Genomic DNA, 24,612 nt, shown 5'->3' on the forward strand with positions numbered 1-24,612 from the left:
TTGTGATCCGAGTGTATGTTTTAGCTAAAAGGAAGGGCAAGAGAATGAGAGAGAAAGTTGCTGATTGAGTCGTTCTGTCACTCTGTTCCCACCGTAATTAAATGAGCCATTGAAGCTTGTGAGATTACAGAGAAGTTCTTAATTGCTGGAGATAGAGAGGGAGAGAAAGGGTGAGAGAGGGTAATGAATGTCACATTATACACGTGAGGATTCTTTCTGCATTATTCTTTTAGTGGAGGGCCCTAAAAATGTTTTACTTTGGTGGAGTCATTATGACATAATGGTACCACACGGTAGAATAAAAGAGCTCAGTTATGTAAAGATTGGTTGTTACATTATCATAACATCACAGAGGCTGTGCAAGGACTGCCATAGAAGGGAATTGTAATCTGATAATGCTATTTTTTTTCTTCTTCTCCTTTCGTCTAGCTGTGGCCATCTACACAGGCATGGAAACCAAAATGGCCCTTAACTACCAGTCCAAGTCTCAAAAGCGCTCAGCCGTTGAAAAGTAAGACACAACGATAGGCTGTGGCGATCGGGTTATCTGGCTGTCAGCATGTACGGCGTAATGCATTTAGCGTCCTGTTTGTAAAACAAATTGTATCAAGTTACACTCACATATGTCGAGCAGACAGTTCTGTCAGACAGATAGATGCAGTCATTAGAAAAATATACAAAATCTGTTTACATTGAACTCTGAATACTCTCAGAGTTCGGCTCTTTGAGAGTTCCGATATAATTTACTTTTTCAATCAAATAAATGTTGATATTTTTAGGCCTTAATTTAATCTTGTAGATTTCATTTGGATAGGAGTTAAAACAGGATATGAGCATTATTAAACTCAGTGACCCTTAGTGCCGGTTACTGCATATAGAACTTGTCACCTTGATGTATGATCCATGTCTTTGCCGTTAGGCTCAGTAATTATTATGTGCATAATGAATGAACCAGGTCTTGGATCTACTCAATGATGTTTCTTCTGCAGATCTATGAATGCCTACCTGATTGTGTACCTCTGCATTCTGATCAGTAAAGCTCTGATTAATACTGTACTGAAGTACGTCTGGCAGGCTGACCCGAACAGAGACGAGCCCTGGTACAACCAGAAAACAGAGACGGAGAGACAACGGCATGTGGTACGTACATTACAAAGCATTACTGTGATACTTCCAGACTACTTCAAGTCTCCCCATTTACATGGGTCCATAGGTCTTAACTCAATACATCTGTAGCTATGAGTTGAATATGTGTTGTAGAACAATGCACTATTTCTTATTTAATTCAGACATTCAAAGCAAATGCAAATGGACAAATTACACTCCCTTTGTTTTGTCCCCTCAGTTAATCCGAGCGTTCACTGATTTCCTGGCCTTCATGGTTTTATTCAACTACATCATTCCTGTGTCAATGTATGTAACTGTGGAGATGCAGAAGTTTCTGGGCTCATACTTTATTCTGTGGGACGATGACATGTTTGACGAGGAGCTCGGAGAGAGACCGCTCGTCAATACATCAGACCTTAATGAAGAACTGGGACAGGTACTGTAGGCAAACCTCTTCAGTCAAATCAAATACTGCTGAGCTATCTGGATTAACACAGTATATATTTAAAGTCTCTCTGTCTTTTACAGGTGGAATATGTCTTCACAGACAAGACAGGCACTTTGACCGAAAATAACATGGAGTTGAGAGAATGTTGTGTGGATGGGCATGTTTATGTGCCACATGCCATCTGTAATGGGCAGATCTTACCTGGAGCTGCTGGCATGGACATGATTGACTCTTCTCCAGGCGTAGATGGAAAGGTGTGCTTTTAAGATGTTGTTTTTGTTTTCATGGTCACTTTATTTAGTCTAAGGCTTTGAGTGGAAGGGCATACTGCCATCCTACTAATACTTTGCGTAAAGTATACTTATTTTCTGTTTGCATGGAATACCCTAATAATAGGGATGGGACGATATATCGAATTTCGATATATCGCAAACCAAAAAAATTACAAACCATATCGTGGCATAACTCGATATTTCGAAATTTGCAACATTGTTTTCTGTCCATGTGATCATAAATGAAGTAACCCGTCAAATATCACAATCTCTCTATCACTTGATTTTAGCCCTATACTGTGCTTTTTTCTACACTGTTTACAGGGTTCACACAAGGTCCTTAAAGTGCTTGAATTTAGCTTTTAGAACTTTAGGAACTGGAACTGGAACTGGATCCACTCAAATTAAATTCTGTTAAGATGATATGGTGTATGTGTTTAATATAGGGCGATATCAAAGTTCAGTGTTGTTACTACTGTGAGATTTTTAATGCCTGCTTAATATCAAATGTATCCAAATATTTACTGGATACACAGGTATTGACTCTGTAATGTTCAGAGGAAGACACAGATAGCCTTTCTCTCTTCCTCTCTCCCTTTGTGTCTCTGTCATTTAATCTGTTTTGTTAGTCTTTCTATCTTTTTTTATCTTGTGTGTGAGGAGTCAGCTGGATGATTCTGTGACACTACATCGATTCATTCTTAAATAAAGGGAGATATAGTGTCAAATAACCAGTGTGTGTGTGTGTGTGTGTGTGTCATCAGGAGCGTGAGGAGCTGTTTTTCCGTGCATTGTGTCTGTGTCACACAGTCCAGGTGAAGGAAGAGGAGACGGTGGATGGCATTAAGCGAGGAATCCATCAAGGCAAATCCACCTCTTTCTACATCTCCTCTTCTCCAGACGAGGTGGCACTGGTGGAGGGCATGAAGAGGCATGACACACACACACAAGCATACATTAACACAAATACTTTATTAGTCATGATAATAAACAGAGCTTACTTTCTCTTTCTCCCATCTTCTCAGGTTGGGCTTTACCTATCTGCGTCTGAAGGACAGTCACATGGAGATCCTAAACCGAGATGATGAGACGGAGAGGTGAGCCATCTGGACTGAACAGCGTGACAGCAGTGACCAACAGGAAACTATCAGCATTAGGGGCTGTCCACACCTGTTTTAGGGGCTGAATGCATTTGTTTTTCAGTCTGCACTATTTTTCAGTTATTTTCTATGTAAACCTGTGCTAGACGGAGGTCTTTGACCATTGCACCGCATCTTGCTGTTTTTCAGTTATTTTCTATGTAAACCTTCACTAGATGGACGTCTTTTACAGCTGCATAGCATCTCGCTGTTTTTCAATTGTTTTTCTTTGTAAAACTGCACTAGATGGACGTCTTTGACCGTTGCATTGTGTCTCGCTGATTTTAAATATTTTTTTCTATGTAAAGCTTTGCTGGACAGAATGTCTTTGACCATTGCACCGCGTCTCACTGATTTTCAGCTGTTTTTTTATGTAAACCTGCGCTAGACGGACATCTTTGGCTGTTGCGCCGCATCTCGCTGTCTTTCAATTGTTTTTCTTTGTAAACCTGCGTTAAATGTACGTTTTTGTCCGTTTCGCTGCATATTGCTGTTTTTCAATTGTTTTTCTTTGTAAACCTGTGTTAAATGTACGTTTTTGTCCGTTTCACTGCATATTGCTGTTTTTCAATTGTTTTTCTATGTAAACCTACCTTAGACGGATGTCTTTGATTGTTGTTCCGCGTCTCGTTTTCTCAAATGTTTTTCTATGTAAACATGCACTAGACGGACGTCTTTGACCGTTGCGCCGCATCTCGCTGTTTTTCAATAGTTTTTTCTATGTAAACATGCACTAGATGGACGTCTTTGACCTTAGTGCATGCGTCTTGCTGTTTTTTCAATTGTTTTTCTGTGTAAACCTGCCTTAGACAGACGTCTTTGATCGTTGTTCTGCATCTCACTGTTTTCTCAATTGTTTTTCTATGTAAACATGCGCTAGATGGACGTCTTTGACCGTTGCGCCACATCTTGCAGTTTTTCAATAGTTTTTCTATGTAAACATGCACTAGATGGACGTCTTTGACCGTTGTGCCGCATCTCGCTGTTTTTCAATAGTTTTTTCTATGTAAACATGTGCTAGATGGACGTCTTTGACCGTTGTGCTGCGTCTCGCTGTTTTTTCAATTGTTTTTCTGTGTACACCTGCCTTAGACGGATGTCTTTGTTGTTCTGCGTCTCGCTGTTTCTTTGACATATACGCCACCTCTCACTGTTTATTCAGCGTCTTGCACAGGAGCGCAATGTTGTTTAGATGCTGTGTCAAATTAAAAAGAATTCAACTTTAAAAGCGCATCTCGAGACACCTGCATTCTGTTCCATTTGTTGCGCTGCATCTAACATTTTCACGCGTTCGGTCTGAACTGCCCCTTAGGATGTCTTTTAAATGGTTAGGCTTTGTTCAGACAAGAAGCAGAAATCCGATTTGGCATATTCTACCTATCTGGTAGATTTTTGCAGGAAGAATTTTCCCAAGATCAGATTTTTAGAAATGCATTTTAATCTGAATGGTCCGATCAGATTTTAGTTTTTTAAAAGCTTATGTTTTAGTTGGATTGTAGTTTTCCCGTCTTTCGGTATGTGACCTGGATGTAACATCACACACAATGCAAAGTGGTGTCTATAGTTCACTCATTCACTTATTTTCTCTCACTCTTTCCCTATATTTTGAACTATGTGGTCATATTTGAATACAGAGTTGTACCCACAACACCCACTTTCCTAATCTTCATTCCAAGCCACTAGCAGGCCTGCTAACACATCCGTGTACTGTTGTGACTGTGGCTTTAATTTTCTTGTCATGCTGTACATTTCTGGCCACATATGGTGTGAGAAATGAATCTCAGCAAAGCACTAGGTCTGCTCAGCCTAATCTATAATCATCTGTGTATTTACTCAGCAGGTTTTCATATTAATGTAATGCTGTTATATGGAATGAGGGTAGTGAAGATCAGCTGAGAGTTGTAAAGAGACAGGAGTTTGTGTGTGCAGTGGTGAGGGTGAGTGTATGTGTGTCCTTGGAGGACAAGGACCAGCCATAATTAGTGCAGCTACACACTGTCCTACAGATGAGAACATGGGGGTCAGCAGCAGGGAGCCCAGTCTCATAAAAACGCTGTCTGTCTCTATTAAAGATCCCACAGGATCCAGACAACAACACCTATTCTGCTGATTTATCTTTAGTAGAGTTAGTAGATCAGTTAACCTTTTTAGTCAAAAGACTTGATACAATGTCTTTTAACTGTCAAGTGTTTGTGTGTGTGTGTGGGCGGGTTTGGGTGGTTTACAATGAAATTTTTTTAGGTTACAAACTTGTAATTACAAGGGTATTATGCTATAAATGTGGTTTATGAGGACATTTCTAGTGTCCCCATAATTCAAATCGCTTAAAGAACATACTAAACGATGTTTTTTTGAAAATGTTTAAATGCAGAAAGTTTTTTGTGATTGTTAGGTTTAGGGGTAGGGTTAGGGGATAGAATCTATAGTTCGTACAGTATAAAAATCATTATGTCTATGGAGAGTCCTCATAATGATAGCCGCACCAACATATGTGTGTGTACATGTGTGTTTTTGTATTTACAGATTTGAATTGTTGGAGGTGTTGAATTTTGATTCTGTGAGGAGGAGAATGAGTGTAATCGTAAGATCAAACACAGGTAAGGTAAACATAGTACACACACATATACTTATGATATGTACCCATTTAAATCATTATGGTAATCTAAATAGGGACATACCTAGTTGATTGCCCACCGATTGCCCCACTAATCACAGGGTTGGCGGTTCGATTCCTGGCCCACATGACTCCACATGCCGAAGTGTCCTTGGGCAAGACACTGAACACCAAGTTGCTCCCAATGGCAGGCTAGCGCCTTGCTTGGCAGCTCTGCTGTCATTGGTGTGTGAGTGTGTGTGTGAATGGGTGAATGAGACACAGCGTAAAGCACTTTGAAGAACCGCTAAGGTTAAAAAAGGCGCTATATAAGTGCAGACCATTTACCATTGAAAGGGATAGTTCACCCAAATATTAAAAATCCTCTCATCATTTACTCACCCTCCTGCCATACCAGATGTGTATGACTTTCTTTCTTATATTTAGAAGAATATCTCAGCTCTGTAGGTCTATACAATGCAAGTGAATGGCGGCCAGAACTTTGAAGTTTCAAAAAGCACATAAAGGCAGCATAATAGTAATCCATACGGCTCTTTAGAAGCGATACGATACAGTAGGTATATGTGAGAAAAATATTTTTTACTATAAATCTCCACCTTCACTTTCACTTCCACATTATTCTTTTGTTTTTGGCATTTCACATTCTTCATGCATAACACCACCTACTGGGCAGGGAGTAGATTTTATATTAAAAATTCTTAAATATTCATAAAAATGTATCTTTTTCTCAGCCACACCTATCATATAGCTTCTGAAGACATGGATTTAACCACTGGAGTTGTTTCGTTTGGATTACCTTTATGCTGCCTTTATGTGCTTTTTGGACCTTCAGAGATGTTCTGCAGAAGAAAGAAAGTCAGAGAAATTATGAGAGAATTTACATTTTTTAGATGAACTATCCCTGTAAGGCCATGTCTATACTAAAGTTTTTGGTTGAAAATGCTTTTAATTTCCTAGCTTCATCATTTTCCATAATATGCAGTACGAGAGAGCGTTTTGAAAGTCTACATTTGCGTTAGAGGAAATGCCAGTCAAGTGTTTATGCGAGGCGTAAACAGAAAAATCATAGCGCTTTTATCCGAAAGAGTGGACGTGGCCTAAAAGAATACGTTTTGTTTTATTTCTTTGCTTATTTTTTTATGTTGTGAAAACCTTTTTAAAACATTTACAGTGTTTGCTTTATGAATTTATTTTCTAATTGAAGATGTCCCTAAAGGAAGATTTTGTCATAGCTTTCAGATAGGACAGGACTGTGCCCAAACTGTAGTGAAGAACACACACGCGCACACATTTATCAAGCCATCTAAATGAGTACATTCAATACTATAGACTCCTATTGTTTTTATGTAAAGTTATTTATAACATAATGAATTTGTTGCCCAAAGTATAGCTATGTAAACATGCATACACATTCTAGAACTGCAAGTGGCTGTAACTGGATGTTTCTGAGTCACCATGTTTGCCCAAATGGAGAGACCAGTTAATGCAAGTGGGTCAGTGTGCCACTAGCATGCAAATAAGAGCTAGATTTAGACATCTGTAAGGTTCATTAACCGAATAACTACACTTCTAATTTTAGTGGCAATTAGAGGATTTATGAATACAATCAGTCACAAACTGACATTATAACTAATATGCTAATTTAAAGTCCAGGAACATGTATTAAGAACGTAAATAGTGTACATTTTGGTTTTAAGTTTACTTTAACACAGTTTCCTAACTATGCACAACATGATAAAGGGACAAGCGATGATTATCTCTTTCATGTAAATCCATATTTTTATCCTTACCAGCCGCACGCGACAAACAAGGGGATGTTTCTGTTGATCGCTTGGTAGCCCCACCCACAATGAAATCTCACTGGTCCAAAATCCCACTCCTCATAACAGTATATAAGAAATTGAACTATGTTCCAATCATTTCTTATTGTGCCTCGTTGCGCAGCATTTTGCCACTCAGTGTGGACGGACAAAACGCTTGCTGCTGGAAATGTATTGCATTGCACCTGCTTAGGACACGTTGAAATGGTGAATTAAGAAAAAATAGCCAATAAATAGATTGATTTAATGGATTTATTACAATTACTATGAATTAATATCTGATTTGTAAGCATGACATTCTGGTTTCTTGTTTGCTCTGTCTTGTTGATAACACTTTTCTGTGTTTATCGTAATTGTTTGTTTGTTCCAGGAGAGTACTACTTATTCTGTAAAGGCGCAGATTCCTCGATTTTCCCACGAGTGGTTTCTGGGAAGGTGGAGCAGGTCAGAGCGCGAGTAGAGCACAACGCTGTGGTGAGCAGAAATTGGAAAAATCTTCATCTTCTACTTTCTTATTTTAGCAGTGCTATTTATAGGCCACAAAAGCACCTTCGCAGATCTTGGTGGGAAAAAAGGTGCTCTGAATTGTGTTTGCTTGAGCAATTTTTGTTTTTAGTTAATGTCGTCCTCACAGAGAGCAGTTCCATGGAGTGTATATATATATATATAAGACTTTAGGTTTAATTGTATATGAATGTACAAGGGAAAGTGTATATCTTAGGTCCTGTATCTGATAACCATTGAATTCTAAATTTTTTCACCTCTTTTAATTACCTTTTTGGATTCACTGGTAATTTTAATGGAAAATTAATGTTTAAAAGTACAAATAATCGATGTAGTCTCTCAGTTAATGAGGTCATAAAAGCTGCATGCATAATAATTATAACATAATTACAATTACATGTGTAACCATTTTAAAGTGATTCACACAAAAATGAAAATTCTCTCATCATTTACTCACCCTCATGCCATCCCAGATGTGTATGACTTTCTTCTGCAGAACACAAATGAAGATTTTTAGAAGAATATTTAGGCTCTAAAGGTCCATACAATGCAAGTCAATGGTAGCTAAAAATGTTAAGGTCCAAAAAGCATATAAAGGCAGCATAAAAGCAATCCATATGACTCCAGTGGTTAAATCCACTTAAATCTCCACTTTCACTTTTTACATTCTTCTTCTTTTGTTTTTGGCGATTCGCATTCTGTTCGCATTCTCATTTGTGCATATCGCCACCTACTGGGTGGGGAGGAGAATTTATAGTAAAAAAAGGACTTAAATATTGATCTGTTTCTCACCCACACCTATCATATCGCTGGAGTCACTTAAGTCATATGGATTAATTTTATGCTGTCTTAATGTGCTTATCTGGGATGGCATGAAAGGGTGAGTAAATGATGAGAGAATTTTCCTTTTTGGGTGAACTACTCTTTTAAGTCAGAGTATATACTGGATGTCACACCCAGTGTCAGAAATTAACTTTTACATTAAGGAGCCAAATTTGTCCCCTTGATTTAATTTTCAGGGGCATTGTGACCTTTATGAGGGCAATTATGTTCTAATATAAAACAAACTATGTCCAATCTGTTTATGTCAGATACTTTAATACATTTATAAATACAAACTCTCAAGATTGAGAATTTATTTCCTCTTACCTTTAAAATTAAAATGCACAACAACTTTGCCCATACATTTTGAATTACAGGGACATTTTTGTCACTTTCGGTGTCATTTTTGCCCTGAGACCCCCTTAATTTTAGACGCTGGTCACACCACATGACATTTTCCCCAAATATTTCATGTCAACTATCCATATTCTAATATTAACCATATTATTATGTTTTGGATTATACAAAGCACACTGATCATATATATCAGAAGTCTTACATAGAAAAATTATGTAATATTGGCCCATTTATAAATGAATCTAACCTCACAGACTGACTAAGCTCGACGTTACTTCAGTGTGCTACTCACAGATGTGGGTCAGGAATGATATCACTTTAGTATGGAGATTGGTTGCACTGGCATCAGTGCTAATTCATAACTTTGGCAGCCACAGTAGAAAAGGTTTCTGTAGAGAAAGACACAATAGAATCATTGTTCTGATGATTGTGTAAAGGAGCTTGAACTTTGGTAACAACTCAAGAAAATGACAGCTTCACTGTGTTATTAAAGTATTCAGCTCTTTGGATTTACCACCAAAAACTTACATGCACAAAACAACACTTGTGTTTGTCTGCCATGGATGTATTGAATGTGCTACAGTATGATGTGATGAATGTTAGCGTTTGTCAGCCACGAGCCCGTGGCTGCATTGCAAGAGATGTGAAGAATGTGGGCTGCTCTCTTAAGGTGTTTATTTGGAGACAAGCAGGTATGAGAAATGCCTTATACCATAAAAACTGCGATCGGGAGCCTGCGAAGAAGCAAATTGTACGTCATCACAAGTGGTTCACTTCTACGATTTGGTACTATTCTGTTCATATCAGCAGCGAACCATACCAGAGATCACATGAACTGTACCGCACACCACCTTTTATAAGTGGACTCGGGTGCAGTTCGCAACTCCGCACCTGAATTCGGAAAAAACATACACATCATACATACAAACCAAACTTTGACATCATTCGAACCCCTGTGCGCACCAAAAGTACCCGTGTGAAAGCACCCTAAATAATATTTTTGACTTAAATCAGTTAATTAAGATGTTACCACATGAAGCACAATTTGATTAATGACTAAATCAAAGCTAGCGGTAGACTTGGAATATAGCGCAAGAGTGCATCACTTTTTTTAGCGCTTTACGCTTATCTTGTATGTAAAAGCAGCGTGAACACTCTTTAAAAAAAATCAGGTTTGGAACAACATGAAGGTGACAGAATATTAATTTTTATGGGTGAACAATCCCCTTAATAGGAAGAAAGAAAAACAATACCTATTCTGTACCTATATTTTGTTACATCCAGTCAATGCTACAGTACAACTGTTTTTTTTTTTTAGCACTGATAATTAATTGTGGTGTTGAATCTTGGCTTTTTTTGCAAATGTATGGAGCTGGCATGCTAAGCTGACTCATTTGTTTCAAATCTTTCCCTTGTAGGAGGGTTTACGGACTCTTTGTGTGGCATATAAGAAGCTGACTCATGAAGAGTATGAGAAGGTGTGCCGTCTCCTGAACAGTGCCAAACTGGCTTTGCATGAACGTGACAAGAAACTGGCTGAAGCTTATGATGTCATCGAGAAGGATTTCATCCTGCTGGGAGCCACGGCTGTGGAAGACAGGTGAATCACTGTTTGAAGACTCACAATCAATCTGAAAAACAGCCCCTAAAGTCTAAATACCATTTTGAGTTTGATTAACCAGCAGGGATGTGCACAAGTAATCGATTAATCGAGTACTCATTCAGTTTTAAATCAGTTTTAATTCAGCTAGTAAAAACACTACTCGAATATTGCAATTTGATTTTTCTTTGTGCCTTTGCCTGCTGTGGGCAACATTGAAACTGCTTCTCTCCAAAATTATGTTAAATGAAAGCGTACATAAATTTAACCATTTATATCTGCCTCCAAATCTTATTTCGAGCATTTCAGCTTAAGCCTTTAGATCAAGGTTTTTAAGATAATGAGAAACATAAATTCAGTCAAATTTGTGTCCAAATTTTTGACTGGTCATGTATGCTCAGGAATTTGTAAACAGTTTAAAACTACATGGGCAGAGTCACTGTAAAAGAGCAGGGTATAATTGTTACTATTCCAAGCTTTTTGTTATGGTAGTCTCGCTTGAAGTCATTCAACTGTGGAAGATGCAGATTTCCCATCAGAACTATGAATTAAAGCCCTGTTCTCTCTCACTCTCACCAACCACGGCATAAAAAAATATCCAGATTGTCAAAATATAGAACTGTGACGTCCAAGAGATGCATTCTCTGCTAAATCAGATATAGCTTTTCAACGTGATTTTTATGTTGCTGCAAGTAAAAGCATCAACAAGTTACAATTAACCAGTGTTGCTCATAAAATGCGTCATGTGCATTAGTGATATTCATATTGGATTTTTAACTGGCTGAATGCCAAGGCTGCGATCGGCCACAATGGCTCAGCAACTGTGTAGAAGAGTTAAAGGCCCACTGTCCGATACAAACACACGTGAGCACCCCGCCGGCTCTGACAGAGTGACTGTGGGTTAATGTTAATTGCAAAGCCAATCAATAGAGTCCATCCATTAGGCTCCAGTGTCACCTGATAATGAGCAGCTAATGTAATTAGACCCCCTCTTGAATCAATCAGTGACCAGGCAGACACAGTTCTGATGAACTACTGTTTGGCTTATGCATTTATGGAGGCTGTCCAACTCAACGTTATAAATAAACACATCAATCTGTGTTGACTCTTTTAATGAATATGACAGAGTAAAACCAGTAGTGATTATTGGACAGGCGCTTATTTTTGCCAGGCTGTGTTGATTAGATGCAATCAGTGCCACATAGGTAGCAGCCTGTTTGTGTCTTCAAGAGGGCATTATAAGATCATGTGTTGTGGACAAATATACAGAAAGCTAATTTGATTAAAGTTGACTGTTTATAACAGGATTATGCATACAGATAGAGAACTGATAATCATGATAGAAAAAATTCCTAAATACTGTTGTTAAATCAACATTTGCAATGGCATTCGCAACACATTTTATTTCTGTAATATATTGTATTTTCATGCGAAATGGAAAATTCAACTAGTTTACAATATTCCGAATTTTCAATATTCTATTTGGAATTAATTTGATCTTGAAAAGTGGGCATTTCATACAAGAATAGAACCAGACATGAATGCGAGGAATTGTGTAGAGCAGGTACAGTATGCAATAGTTAACTGTGTTAACTATTGGCACATTTTTAGAAAGGCTGTTTTACCTACAAAGGTAGCCTCAAACAATGCCTAAATAGCTATTTGACTATTGGTTAACAATATTTTCTCTGCCCATGGAGCTGAAAAGAGGAGTAGTTTCAGAAACCAAACATATTGTTACAAAAATAATTTTCTTTATAATAGCATGCACAGATAAATTGTTCATTGTAAGACCAGGAACATGTATTAAGAAAGGAAATAGGGTCCATTTCTATTTCACGTAGACTTTGATGGTGTGTTCGTGTCATGTCGGAATTAACGTAATTACAAGATTCTAACTTTAAAAACCATTTATATCTTTGTAGAACTTGTGTATTAAGGAAGCAAATAGGATACATTTTGATTTCATGTAGACTTTGATGGTGCGTTCACGTTATTTCTGAACTACCATAATTACGAGATTTCGACTTGTAAAAACCGTTTACGTCTTCGTAGAAGTAGTGTATTAAGAAAGCAAATAGGGTCAGTTTTGATTTTTGATGTAAACTTTGATGGTGCGTTCAAGTGGTGTCGGAATTACCGTAATTACGAGATTCTGATTTGTAAAAACCGTTAACGTTTTCGTAGAACTCATCTATTGAGAAAGCAAATAGGGTACATTTTGATTTCATGTAGACTTTAATGGTGCATTTGCGTCTTGTCATAATTACCGTAATTACGAGATTCCAACTTGTAAAAACTGTTCACGGCTTTGTAGAACTCATATATTAAGAAAGCAAATAGGGTAAATTTTGATTTCATGAACACTTTAATGGTACGTTCGCATCATGTCGAAATTACCTTAATTTTGAGATTCCGACATGTACAAACCATTCACTTCTTTGTACAACTTGTGTATTAAGAAAGCAAATAGTTACAATTTTGATTTCATAGACTTTAATGGTGCATTCGCGATATGTCGGAATTACTGTAATTCCAAGATTCTGACTTATAAAAACCGTTTATGTCTTCATGGAGCTTGTGTATTAAGAAAGCAAATAACATAAATTTTGATTTCATGTAGACTTTAATGATGTGTTTCCATCATGTTGGAATTACCATAAATATGAGATTCCGACTCAAAAACTATTCACGTCTTCGTAGAACTCATAATTAAATGCACAGCACCATCTATTAACTTTCAGTTCAGCACTGCGTAAAGAATAAAGCATAAAGGACTGCTACATTCTGTGCCGAATTCTGCTGCTTCTACCCTGGAAAATAGTTTTCTTAAAGAAATGTTCTAAGTTCAATACAAGTTAAGCACAATCAGCAGAATGTATGACGTAATGTAGATGACCACAAAAAATGATCATCCTTTTTTGTATTTAAAAAGGTTACTGAAAGGCAGTTACAATGGAAGTGAATGGAGCCAGTCCATAAACATTAAAACATAGGTAAAATGTTTACATCTTGTGGCTATTCTTTTGAAACGGTGTGTATTTGAACATTTATGGGCCCCATTCACTTCCATTGTAAGTGCCTTGCTGTAACCGTAATTTTTGTATTTTCAAAATAATAATTTTTTCAGCATTATGCCACAAATGCTGTCAATTGAGCTTACCTTTGTTTTGAACTGGAACGTTCCTTTAATCATTAAAATTTCTAAACACCCTTAGTACAAGATACGATTAACACCCTGTCTACACCTGACGCGTGTCGCGCTGCACAAGCAGTAAATGGCCATTTTGCACTGTACGTGCTGGTGCCACTACAAATAAACAGTTTAGAATGTTCTTTCCGATGCGTCCAGTGTAGATAGCCTTAAGGCGACGCTACATCACTCGCGTCCGGTGTAGACAGGGTACAAGACTTTTCAGAGAAAATACCATACCTTATTTTTGTAGTCGTTCCCCTTTGACTATTTTTATTTTATTTTATTGTTTTAAGCAGAAATCTAACAAAATTTAGCAAGGTGTATGCTTTAAAAAAAGAAAAAATTCACCAGTGGGTGAAAAATTATTTGATATTTTTCTTAATTCTGAACTAAATTCAAAATAAATAAAAAAAAACTTTTTTACATTAAGAATGATATGATTCTTTTTTTTTTTTTTTTTGCTATGTAGGGCTGTCAAATTAACAACTGTGCAATAGTCACATTGTATATTTTATGTACAGTAGTAATTTAAATGCTGCTTACATGAAAGCCTGACAAGATAAACTAGTTGATTGCTAACAGAAAAGTGAAATTACTTGAAATAATAAACTGGCACCTGCTTTGAACAATCATTAGTTGTGTAAATGAATTGCTTATAGAATGTTCTTGGTTGTCATTTTCTATTTCAGGCTTCAGGATAAAGCAGCAGACACTATTGAGTCCCTGCACAAGGCTGGTATGAAGGTATGGGTCCTCACAGGGGACAAAATGGAGACTGCAGCAGCCACATGCTATGCCAGCAAGCTGTTCCATCGCAATACACAGATCCTGGAACTAACAACCAAAAGGACAGAAGAGCAGAGTCTCCACGATGTTCTGTTTGATCTGAGCAGGACCGTCCTGAGACAACATGGCAGCATGACCAGGGACACTTTCTCGGGGTGGGTGCAGTAGAATATGTACAGTATACACACACACACACACACACACACACACACACAAACATATAAACTAAGAATACTTTATTAGGAACACCTGTACACCTACTTATTCATGCGATTATCTAATCAGCCAATTGTGTGGCAGCAGTGCAATGCATAAAATCATGCAGATACGGGTCAGGAGCTTCAGTTAATGTTCACATCAACCATCAGAATGGGGAAACAATTTGATCTCAGACCATGGCATGATTGTTGGTGCCACACAGGCTGGTTTTAGTATTTCTGTAACTGCTTATCTCCTGGGATTTTCACACACAACAGTCTCTAGAGTTTACTCAGAATGGTGCCAAAAACAAAAAAAACATATAGTGAGCAGCAGTTCTACGGACGGAAACTCCTTGTTGATGAGAGAGGTCAACAGTGAATGGCCAGACTGGTTCGAGCTGACAGAAAGGCTATGGTAACTCTGATAACCTCAGAGTGGTCTGTACAATTGTGGTGAGAAGAATTGCATCTCAGAATGCACAACACGTCAAAACTTGAGGTGGATGGGCTACAACAGCAGAAGACCATGTCGGGCACTAGTGTTCCTAATAAAGTGCAGAGTGTAGGTACCTTCACACTAGGGTTGCAGATTTTATGAAATTTCCTTAACCGACAGTCGTTAATGTTAATGAATGAAAATGGATTAATCATCAACAATAACAATAGTAGGGCCTGGGTAGCTCAGCGAGTATTGATGCTGACTACCACCCCTGGAGTCGCGTGTTCTAATCCAGGGCGTGCTGAGTGAATCCAGCCAGGTCTCCTAACCAACCAAGGGTAGAGTCACATGGGGTAACCTCCTCGTGGTTGCGATTAGGGGTTCTCGCTCTCAGTGAGGCGCGTGGTGAGTTGTGCGTGGATCGCGGAGGGTAGCATGAGCCTCCACATGCTATGAGTCTCCGCGGTGTCATACACGGCGAGCATGTGATAAGATGCGCTGATTGACAGTCTTAGAAGCGGAGGCAACTGAGACTTGTCCTCCGTCACCCGGATTGATGTGAGTAACCGTGCCACCACGAGGACCTACTAAGTAGTGGGAATTGGGCATTCCAAATTGGGAGAAAAGGGGATCATTTTATTTAAAAAACATTTTTTTAATTAATAACAATAGTAAACTGTACATGGTGAAGAGCTTGAAACTCTTTTTGCCAGCTGTACAGTAAATCTACAGAGAAACTGATTACATTGAAGAAGTGAAGGATGCACATCTGTGCTTTTTATTCTGTGTTGCGGACAGGACATAATATGCAGTGCGCCCTCTAGCGGTGGATGACTGTATAGAAAGTTTTTATCTGCTGGCATGATTACTGAACGCATTTGTGCTGAAATTAATTAATCGATAAACTCAATCGATCCAATTTTTAATGCCGAATAATCGATCATCGATTATTCAATAACATCCCTACTTCACACATATGTCTGTCCCCACAGGCTCTCGGGTGATTGCCAGGATTATGGTCTGATAATCGATGGGGCGACATTGTCAGCTGTACTGAAGCCGACACAGGAAGGTACCAGCAGTGGAGGAAACTATAAGGAGATTTTCCTGGAAATCTGCAGAAACTGCAGTGCAGTCCTTTGCTGTCGTATGGCACCCTTACAAAAAGCACAGGTAATATAGTACTTTAATGCCAAAGAACATAGGCACGAAATTGTTTCCTGACACACATTATTAAATTATCAGCAGTTTTCAGACTTTTTAAATACTCTTTTTTAGACATTCTCGTTCCATTATTGTGATCTTTCAATCAGTGTTACAAGAGACTGCTCTCTTTCTCCATTTCATTTACAACACACTAAACCTGTCAATCAGCCTGTTGGGCTACTGAGGCTGTAAAGTCAAGAACTGAGAGCATTGTACTTTAACTCACAGTATTACATGCCAGTTATTGAATTCTCAGTGTCATCAAATCAAACAGATTGTAAAATCTTGCGTAATCCATATGTATTAAAAGCCAAATTGATGTTAGGGTCAGATCAGTTCAGGAAAGGTAGACAATTGGAGCCCTTAAGAATATCATGTTCCCTCAGTCACATAAAAATCCATAATTCCTGATTAATAATATAATTGCTCAGTTGTTCTGATGTGAGCTGTGGAAATGAAACTGTTCTTTCAGATTGTTAAGATGATAAAAGCATCAAAAGAACACCCAATCACGCTAGCCATTGGAGACGGTGCCAATGATGTCAGCATGATTCTTGAAGCTCACGTGGGCATAGGTAAATTCATGCTTGCATTCAAAATTTAATTGTTACAATATCTTCACTAGACCGCTAAGACGATGTTTGATGTATTCTGCAAGATTTATTTAATATAACAATACAATAAAAAATGGATGTTCTTTACATGGTTCTTTATTGAATGATTACTCTGCATATAGGGATCATGGGTAAAGAGGGGCGTCAGGCGGCCCGTAACAGTGACTATGCAATTACCAAGTTCAAACACCTGAAGAAGATGCTGCTGGTTCACGGGCATTACTATTACATCAGAATCGCTGAGCTGGTCCAGTACTTCTTCTATAAGGTCAATCCCATTTCAGATTATTCAAATTGGTTTATTTCATTTTTCTTTCATTGAAAAAAGAATAGATCAGATAAAAAGTGTTTATTCTACAATACCATGTTTTAAAGTAGGGCCCTTCGTAGGATACGATCTTCGGTGGGGCACTTGTATGTTTAGTGGGGGCAACGTTGATCGTGTCACTGTCACTCCAGGGGGCAGACAGATTCTGGGGGGGGTTGAGGCAAATCTAGAGGGCAAATGCTCCCCCCTTAAACTCTGCCATGTTATAAAGTCTTTGTGATGTTGTTATTATAGATTATATTAACTCTTGTGTTTATATTTTGAGGGCAAAACCTAGGTAGAGATTTGTTTTTGTTATTTTCATGACTAATAAGCGCATTATTGTTTAAGAAGTTGTTAACATTTCAAGCAAAATAACTGATCGCTACTGAATGGCCAGGTTCTTACACACACACCCAATTTCCTACAGTTGCTTAATCTGTGTGGTTGTTATTTTTTCCCAGGAGTTCTGACCAAACCACTAAACAATCTTGTTGAAAGTACAATTTATAGCCACAGAATACACACACAGGTACTGATAATCTGTTTTTTTTTGTTTTTTCTCCACAGAATGTGTGCTTTATCTTCCCTCAGTTTCTCTATCAGTTCTTCTGTGGCTTCTCTCAGCAGGTAAACACACATTCCAAAAACGTATATAAGGTTTATCACCATTAGATTTTATACTGTGTTAAATCGTTTGGCCTTAGTAATAATTAGAGATTGAAAGACTATATTTAACTGTTTGTTCCCATTTTATATATTAGGTGTCTTTAAAGCTGGAGTATGTTAGTTCTGTGCCACTAGCGCCACCAAACGGAATTGCAAAAATAAACTTTTTCAAAACAGCTTTCTCAATAACGACCCCCCCCCCCACTGTTGGTCAAACAAAGAGATAGTCCCACCTCAACTCACACCATTGGTTGAGTAATGTTGTTGGGCAAGTCTAAGTGGGTCGCTCAAAACAAACAGAAAATTTACCTATGAATGGCTTACTAGTAGTTTTCTCTGCATATTAAGCTGGGATAAAATAAAGTATTTTAACACAGAAAAAGTTGCATATTTCAACTTTAACTACTATGTACTAACATTAAAATACATATAATACAATGTATTTATTGTGTAACTACATGTTGTTTAGGGGTAAGTTTAACAGTGTAACTACAGATGTAATTAAACGCAGGCACTTTAACTGAAAGTACAATGCAATAACACTTATGTACATTATAAGTACTTTGTATTAAATCCTGAAGCACATAGTAGTTAAAGACACCTAATATAAAGTGAGTCCAATTGTTTTTGTCCCCCTGCAGCCACTGTACGACACGGCATATCTGACCTTGTACAATATCAGCTTCACGTCATTACCCATCCTCCTGTACAGCTTGATGGAGCAGCACATTAACATGGACATCCTCAAACGGGACCCCTCTCTGTACAGGTGAGGCCTGCTCAAGTTGTCACCAACAACCTCATCACCTATTCCTGTGGGTACATTATAACATGATCTGTCATGCAAAAGTTTTTCTCCTCTGACAATTTGGTGATGTGGTATACATGTATGTAATAGCAATTTTATCATTCATATTTTGTTTTGGACTAAGTTTTAAAGGAATAGTTCACCAAAAAATGAAAATTCATCTGGACTTTTGAAGAATCTTTTTTGGATCCTAAATTACATATGATCCATTTCATCACGTGCACGGGGAAGATATTTCAGGATGGCACGCTCACTATTTTCTATCTTTGGGTCCCTCTTTGAAGCTTGCTGATAAATCCCTGTCTACACGCCAACTATTTATACCAACCTTGGCCTCCTTTTTGCATGTCACACACACACACTCTCAGACAAGCCATGCTATGTCACTGTTTGACATTTAATGTTTGATGTCCAGAGATTTAATCTCTTTATATTTTGTCTTTGAGAAATGCAATTACTCAGAAATGGATCTTATCACACGTTCACACACACGATTGGTTTGCACTGATACATCACAGGATGTTTTTGAGATTCATGTTCGAGTGAACAGCGTATCAATTCAAAGTCCTGCCTTTCGGACTGTCTCTGGCTCCTCGCACGTTCACAAAGTGCATCGATGCAGCTCTCTCCCCTCTGAAACTGAGCTGCACGCGCATTTTGAACTACCTCGACGATTGGATGTTACTGGCCCAATCAGAGGCCCTGTTATGCCAGCACCAAGAGTTACTGCTTCAACATCTAAACAGATTGGGCCTCAGTGTATACTGGGCAAAGAGCACGCTCTCCCCCAGCCAACAAATCTCCTTTTTGGGAGTCCGCCTCGACCCCATGGGCGGACACGCGCACCTCATGAGCGAGCGCGTTCAGGCCATTCTACAGTGTCTGTCTCAGTTCAAACTGGGGAGAACACTTCCACTGAGGTTGTTTCAAAAAGCATTGGGGTTTATGGTGGTGGCATCCACCATCATTCCATTATGACTTTTACACATGAGACCTCTTCAGTGCTGGCTCAAGCGCCGTGTGCCACGACATGCTTGGCACCATGGGCACCATTGATGAGACCGACACGTCACCTCCTCCTGTGGAGCGAGCGTCATCTCATTTCCCTGAGAGCGACATATGTCGCAGGCCGTCTGAATTACGGTGCGGACCTATTGTCATGACAAGGAGTAATACAGGGCGAATAGAGACTTCATCCTCAGATTGTCCTGAGGATTTGGGAAATATTCGGCAAAGCGGAAATCTATCTATTTGCCTCTGTGGAGAACGCCCACTGTCCCCTCTGGTACTCGAAATCTCAAGCCCCACTGGGAGCAGAAACAATGGCCCACAAATGGCCGGTGAAATGCAAATATGTGTTTCCCCCGGTGTGCCTCCTTCACTCTGTCATATGCAAAGTCCGAGAGGACAAGGAAACGATTCTATTGGTTGCACTGAAATGGACCAATCAGTCATGGGTTCCAGAAATTATAGAGATTTTTGATGGCTCGCCATGGGAAATACCGCTGAGGAGGGACCTCTTCTCTCAGGCTCAAGGGACAATCTGGCATCCCCAGCCCAAGATGTGGATCTTGCATGTGTGGCCCCTGAAGGGAGCACGCTAAACTCGCCAGAACTGACACATTCATTTATGAACACCATTTTACAGGCCAGAGCGCCATCCACGAGACGCCTCTATTCACTAAAATGGAATGTGTTCACTGATTGGTGTCTTTCACATGGCAAAGACCCAGTGAACTGCCCCATACCTGAAATTCAGATGAGGAACAATCCTTGAATTTGTTATGCCCTGTGCGGGTGCTACATACATACGTTGAGCGCACCCACCAGTTCAGACTGTCTTAACAGCTCTTTGTGTGCTATGGAGGACACACGAAAGGAATGTCCATCTCCAAGCAAAGACTTTCTCACTGGATCGTTGATGCAATTGCCCTGGCTTACGAGTTGCAGGGTAAGATTTGCCCAATTGGTGTTAAAGCACACTCCACTAGAGGCATGGCCTCCTCATGGGCATGGTTGAACGGTGTGTCTTTACAAGACATGTTTTGCAGCAGGATGGTCTTCTCAAAACACATTCGCAAGGATTTACAACCTAGACGTAACGTTTCTCTCTTCGCAAGTCCTCTCTGTTTAGAGCACTTGCTATTTCATTGGCCAAACATATACTTATCCTTTTAAGGACAGGCTCCCCCATCATTTTACACAACCACTTGCATTCAGGCCATTGTAATTTCCCATAAAGTCACAAGAACTTTCATTATAAATAAAACTTACTTCCCAACTGGGTTCATGAAAGGGTAAATTAATACTATATGACTATATTTCATATATCCATTCTGAGTGTTCCCCTCCTGGCCCAACATGAGGGTCACTCACTTGCAGCATACTCATGTCAGTCGCCATCCAGTGGGACTGTGGCATCATGCTTCCTCTCTGGAAGGTTATGTCGTGTAGTGCAGCGTGATGGGACTCTGTTCCCCATATGCATCAGCAGGACACAATGTCAAGTGTACTGAGTCATAAGGGAACCTCTCGGTTATGTACCTAACCTCGGTTCCCTGAGACGAAGGGAACGAGACATTGCGTAAGTTGGCCACACTACAGACTCAGAGTTCTTTGAGGTGCGAGCGATGCGCTGTTTGTCCCTCAGTTAGAAAATTCTGAGGAATGGTGTTTGCGTGCCTGCTTTTATAGCAGACAGCTTCGCGCCTAAAGGGCAGGGCTCAAGCACCATAGCCAATATTAGAATTGTGGTGTAGACACTCCCAATATGCATCAGCAGGATGCAAGGTCTCGTTCCCTTCATCTCTGGGAACCCAGGTATACTGTACATGTTGCCTAATAGTAATTTGTTTGTCCTATGCCTTTAGATATTCTCACTTGATCACATGGGTGCACAAACATAGCCCTGCAATAATTGGACAGTTCAATCGGCTTTTGGCAATCATATCCGCACACGCCCTTACAATAAACTCAATTTCCACACAGCTGTGGGCAGATATAGTGTCAGAACCGCTATGTATTTTTTCACCAAATGCCCTGACACAGCATTTTGTTTCTCTCTCTATTTTTCTACATTACTTGTTCAAGACATATACACAGAATTCATTATTGACAAACAGCAGAACCCGTGTTGCAATCCAAGCTATTCTCAGTAGAAAGGTGCTGATGTAGTATTTTTATGTTTTATTCTTTTATTTTTTATTTTTATGTTTTTTCTTAAATTTTATTTTCAGTTGACATGTTCCATCCAAATGTCATTTGTGTTTGGAACTGTTGTTTTTTGTACGACCACTTACAAATAACTATATAATCTTACAGTGAAACATTTGTATCATGTGTATTTTAGAGAAAAATGTGTCTAATTGTCATAAAAACAGTTCACATTCCAAAAAATGTGAGTAATCCCAAAAATGGGCTCAATTTTCCATAATGAAAACCAATTTTTTCTAATAAAAAATTAGGGCTGTCAATCGATTACAATTTTTAATCAAATTAATTACATAGTGAGCCGATTAATTAATTGAATTTATATACAGTTGTGCTCAAAAGTTTGCATACCCTGGCAGAAATTGTGAAATTTTGGCATTGATTTTGAAAATATGACTGATCATGCAAAAAAACTTTTTTTTTTTTGGTCTTTTATTTAAGGATAGTGATCATTCGAAGCCATTTATCATCACATAGTTGTTTGGCTCCTTTTTAAATCATAATGATAACAGAAATCACCCAAATGGCCCTGATCAAAAGTTTACATTCCCTTGAATGTTTGGCCTTGTTACAGACACACAAGGTGACACATACATGTTTAAATGGCAATTAAAGGTTAATTTCCCACACCTGTGGCTCTTTAAATTGCAATTAGTGCCTGTGTATAAATAGTCAATGAGTTTGTTAGCTCTCACGTGGATGCACTGAGCAGGCTAGATACTGAGCCATGGGGAGCAGAAAACAACTGTCAAAAGACCTGCGTAACAAGGTAATGGAATTTTATAAAGATGGAAAAGGATATAAAAAGATATCCAAAGCCTTGAAAATGCCAGTCAGTACTGTTCAATCACTTATTAAGAAGTGGAAAATTCGGGGATCTCTTGATACCAAGCCAAGGTCAGGTAGACCAAGAAAGATTTCAGCCACAACTGCCAGAAGAATTGTTCGGGATACAAAGAAAAACCCACAGGTAACCTCAGGAGAAATACAGGCTGCTCTGGAAAAAGATGGTATGGTTGTTTCAAGGAGCACAATATGATGATACTTGAACAAAAATGAGCTGCATGGTTGAGTTGCCAGAAAGAAGCCTTTACTGCACCAATGCCACAAAAAAGCCTGGTTACAATATGCCCGACAACACCTTGACACGCCTTCTGGCACACTGTAATTTGGAGTGACGTGACCAAAATAGAGCTTTATGGTCACAAACATAAGCGCTATGTTTGGAGAGGGGTCAACAAGGCCTATAGTGAAAAGAATACCATCCTCACTGTGAAGCATGGTGGTGGCTCACTGATGTTTTGGGGGTGCGTGAGCTCTAAAGGCACGGGGAATCTTGTGAAAATTGATGGCAAGATGAATGCAGCATGTTATCAGAAAATACTGGCAGACAATTTGCATTCTTTGCATTTGCATCTGCGCATGGGACGCTCTTGGACTTTCCAGCACGACAATGACCCTAAGCACAAGGCCAAGTTGTCCCTCCAGTGGTTACAGCAGAAAAAGGTGAAGGTTCTGGAGTGGCCATCACAGTCTCCTGACCTTAATATCATCAAGCCACTCTGGGGAGATGTCAAACGCGCGGTTCATGCAAGACGACCAAAGACTTTGCATGACCTGGAGGCATTTTGCCAAGACGAATGGGTAGCTATACCACTTGCAAGAATTTGGGGCCTCATAGACAACTATTACAAAAGACTGCACGCTGTCATTGATGCTAAAGGGGGCAATACACAGTATTAAGAACTAAGGGTATGCAGACTTTTGAACAGGGGTCATTTAATTTTTTTCATTGTTGCCATGTTTTGTTTTATGATTGTGCCATTCTGTTATAACCTACAGTTGAATATGAATCCCATAAGAAATAAAATAAATGTGTTTTGCCTGCTCACTCATGTTTTCTTTAAAAATGGTACATATATTACCAATTCTCCAAGGGTATGCAAACTTTTGAGCACAACTGTATAAATATTTGCTGAGAAAGCCCCTCAAATAACAATAATTTAATAAATAATGATGAAATAATTATAAATAGTTATATTTAAATAATAAATTTTATATATATATGATAAAAATAAAAATATTTAGATTATTAAATGCATTACATTATTGTGGCAGAGGAGTTAAGCATTGATAAGACAAAGTAAAAAGTGGCTTTAGAATCCAACGTATTGTTTATTTGCATATTACTAAACATAAGCCAATCATTGGCCTACAGTTCACAGAAATCTCTTTTGCAATTGAATTTGTCAATCAGTCCGAGATTTATTATAAGGGGTTGTTTAAGGACCCATCAATGTACACCTGCATCAGACGGATGCTTTTGGAGGGTCTCAATTTGGTTCTGTCGTGTCATAAACATACCATTTTTAGGTTGCTATGTGAAGTTAAAAATAGTTTAATACTTACAAAAACACATCTTGAGATCCCTAAGTTTGGATTTGTGCTTTACGCAAGAACGCATCCTCGTGTTGTGCTGTCTGCTGGAGGGTTG

The 24,612-nt window shown here is 38.8% G+C and overlaps 1 protein-coding gene across 4 annotated transcripts in view; it reads left to right on the forward strand.

Moving 5' to 3' along the window:
* atp11a (ATPase phospholipid transporting 11A) overlaps nucleotides 1-24,612 on the forward strand; it is a 109,033-nt gene that overhangs the window by 66,150 nt on the left and 18,271 nt on the right. For all 4 annotated transcript variants that reach the window (XM_051703802.1, XM_051703805.1, XM_051703803.1 and 1 more), the window contains 15 exons: nucleotides 430-511; nucleotides 990-1,140; nucleotides 1,346-1,543; nucleotides 1,636-1,809; nucleotides 2,592-2,758; nucleotides 2,853-2,924; nucleotides 5,490-5,563; nucleotides 7,771-7,874; nucleotides 10,502-10,683; nucleotides 14,569-14,820; nucleotides 16,297-16,477; nucleotides 16,983-17,085; nucleotides 17,247-17,392; nucleotides 18,002-18,061; nucleotides 18,742-18,869. In XM_051703802.1, the coding sequence (XP_051559762.1) occupies nucleotides 430-511; nucleotides 990-1,140; nucleotides 1,346-1,543; nucleotides 1,636-1,809; nucleotides 2,592-2,758; nucleotides 2,853-2,924; nucleotides 5,490-5,563; nucleotides 7,771-7,874; nucleotides 10,502-10,683; nucleotides 14,569-14,820; nucleotides 16,297-16,477; nucleotides 16,983-17,085; nucleotides 17,247-17,392; nucleotides 18,002-18,061; nucleotides 18,742-18,869 (2,074 nt within the window). The remainder of the gene's footprint in view (nucleotides 1-429; nucleotides 512-989; nucleotides 1,141-1,345; nucleotides 1,544-1,635; nucleotides 1,810-2,591; nucleotides 2,759-2,852; nucleotides 2,925-5,489; nucleotides 5,564-7,770; nucleotides 7,875-10,501; nucleotides 10,684-14,568; nucleotides 14,821-16,296; nucleotides 16,478-16,982; nucleotides 17,086-17,246; nucleotides 17,393-18,001; nucleotides 18,062-18,741; nucleotides 18,870-24,612) is intronic.

Source organism: Myxocyprinus asiaticus, chromosome 7 (genome assembly GCF_019703515.2).
Source record: "Myxocyprinus asiaticus isolate MX2 ecotype Aquarium Trade chromosome 7, UBuf_Myxa_2, whole genome shotgun sequence".
In the NCBI taxonomy this organism is placed as follows: domain Eukaryota; kingdom Metazoa; phylum Chordata; class Actinopteri; order Cypriniformes; family Catostomidae; genus Myxocyprinus; species Myxocyprinus asiaticus.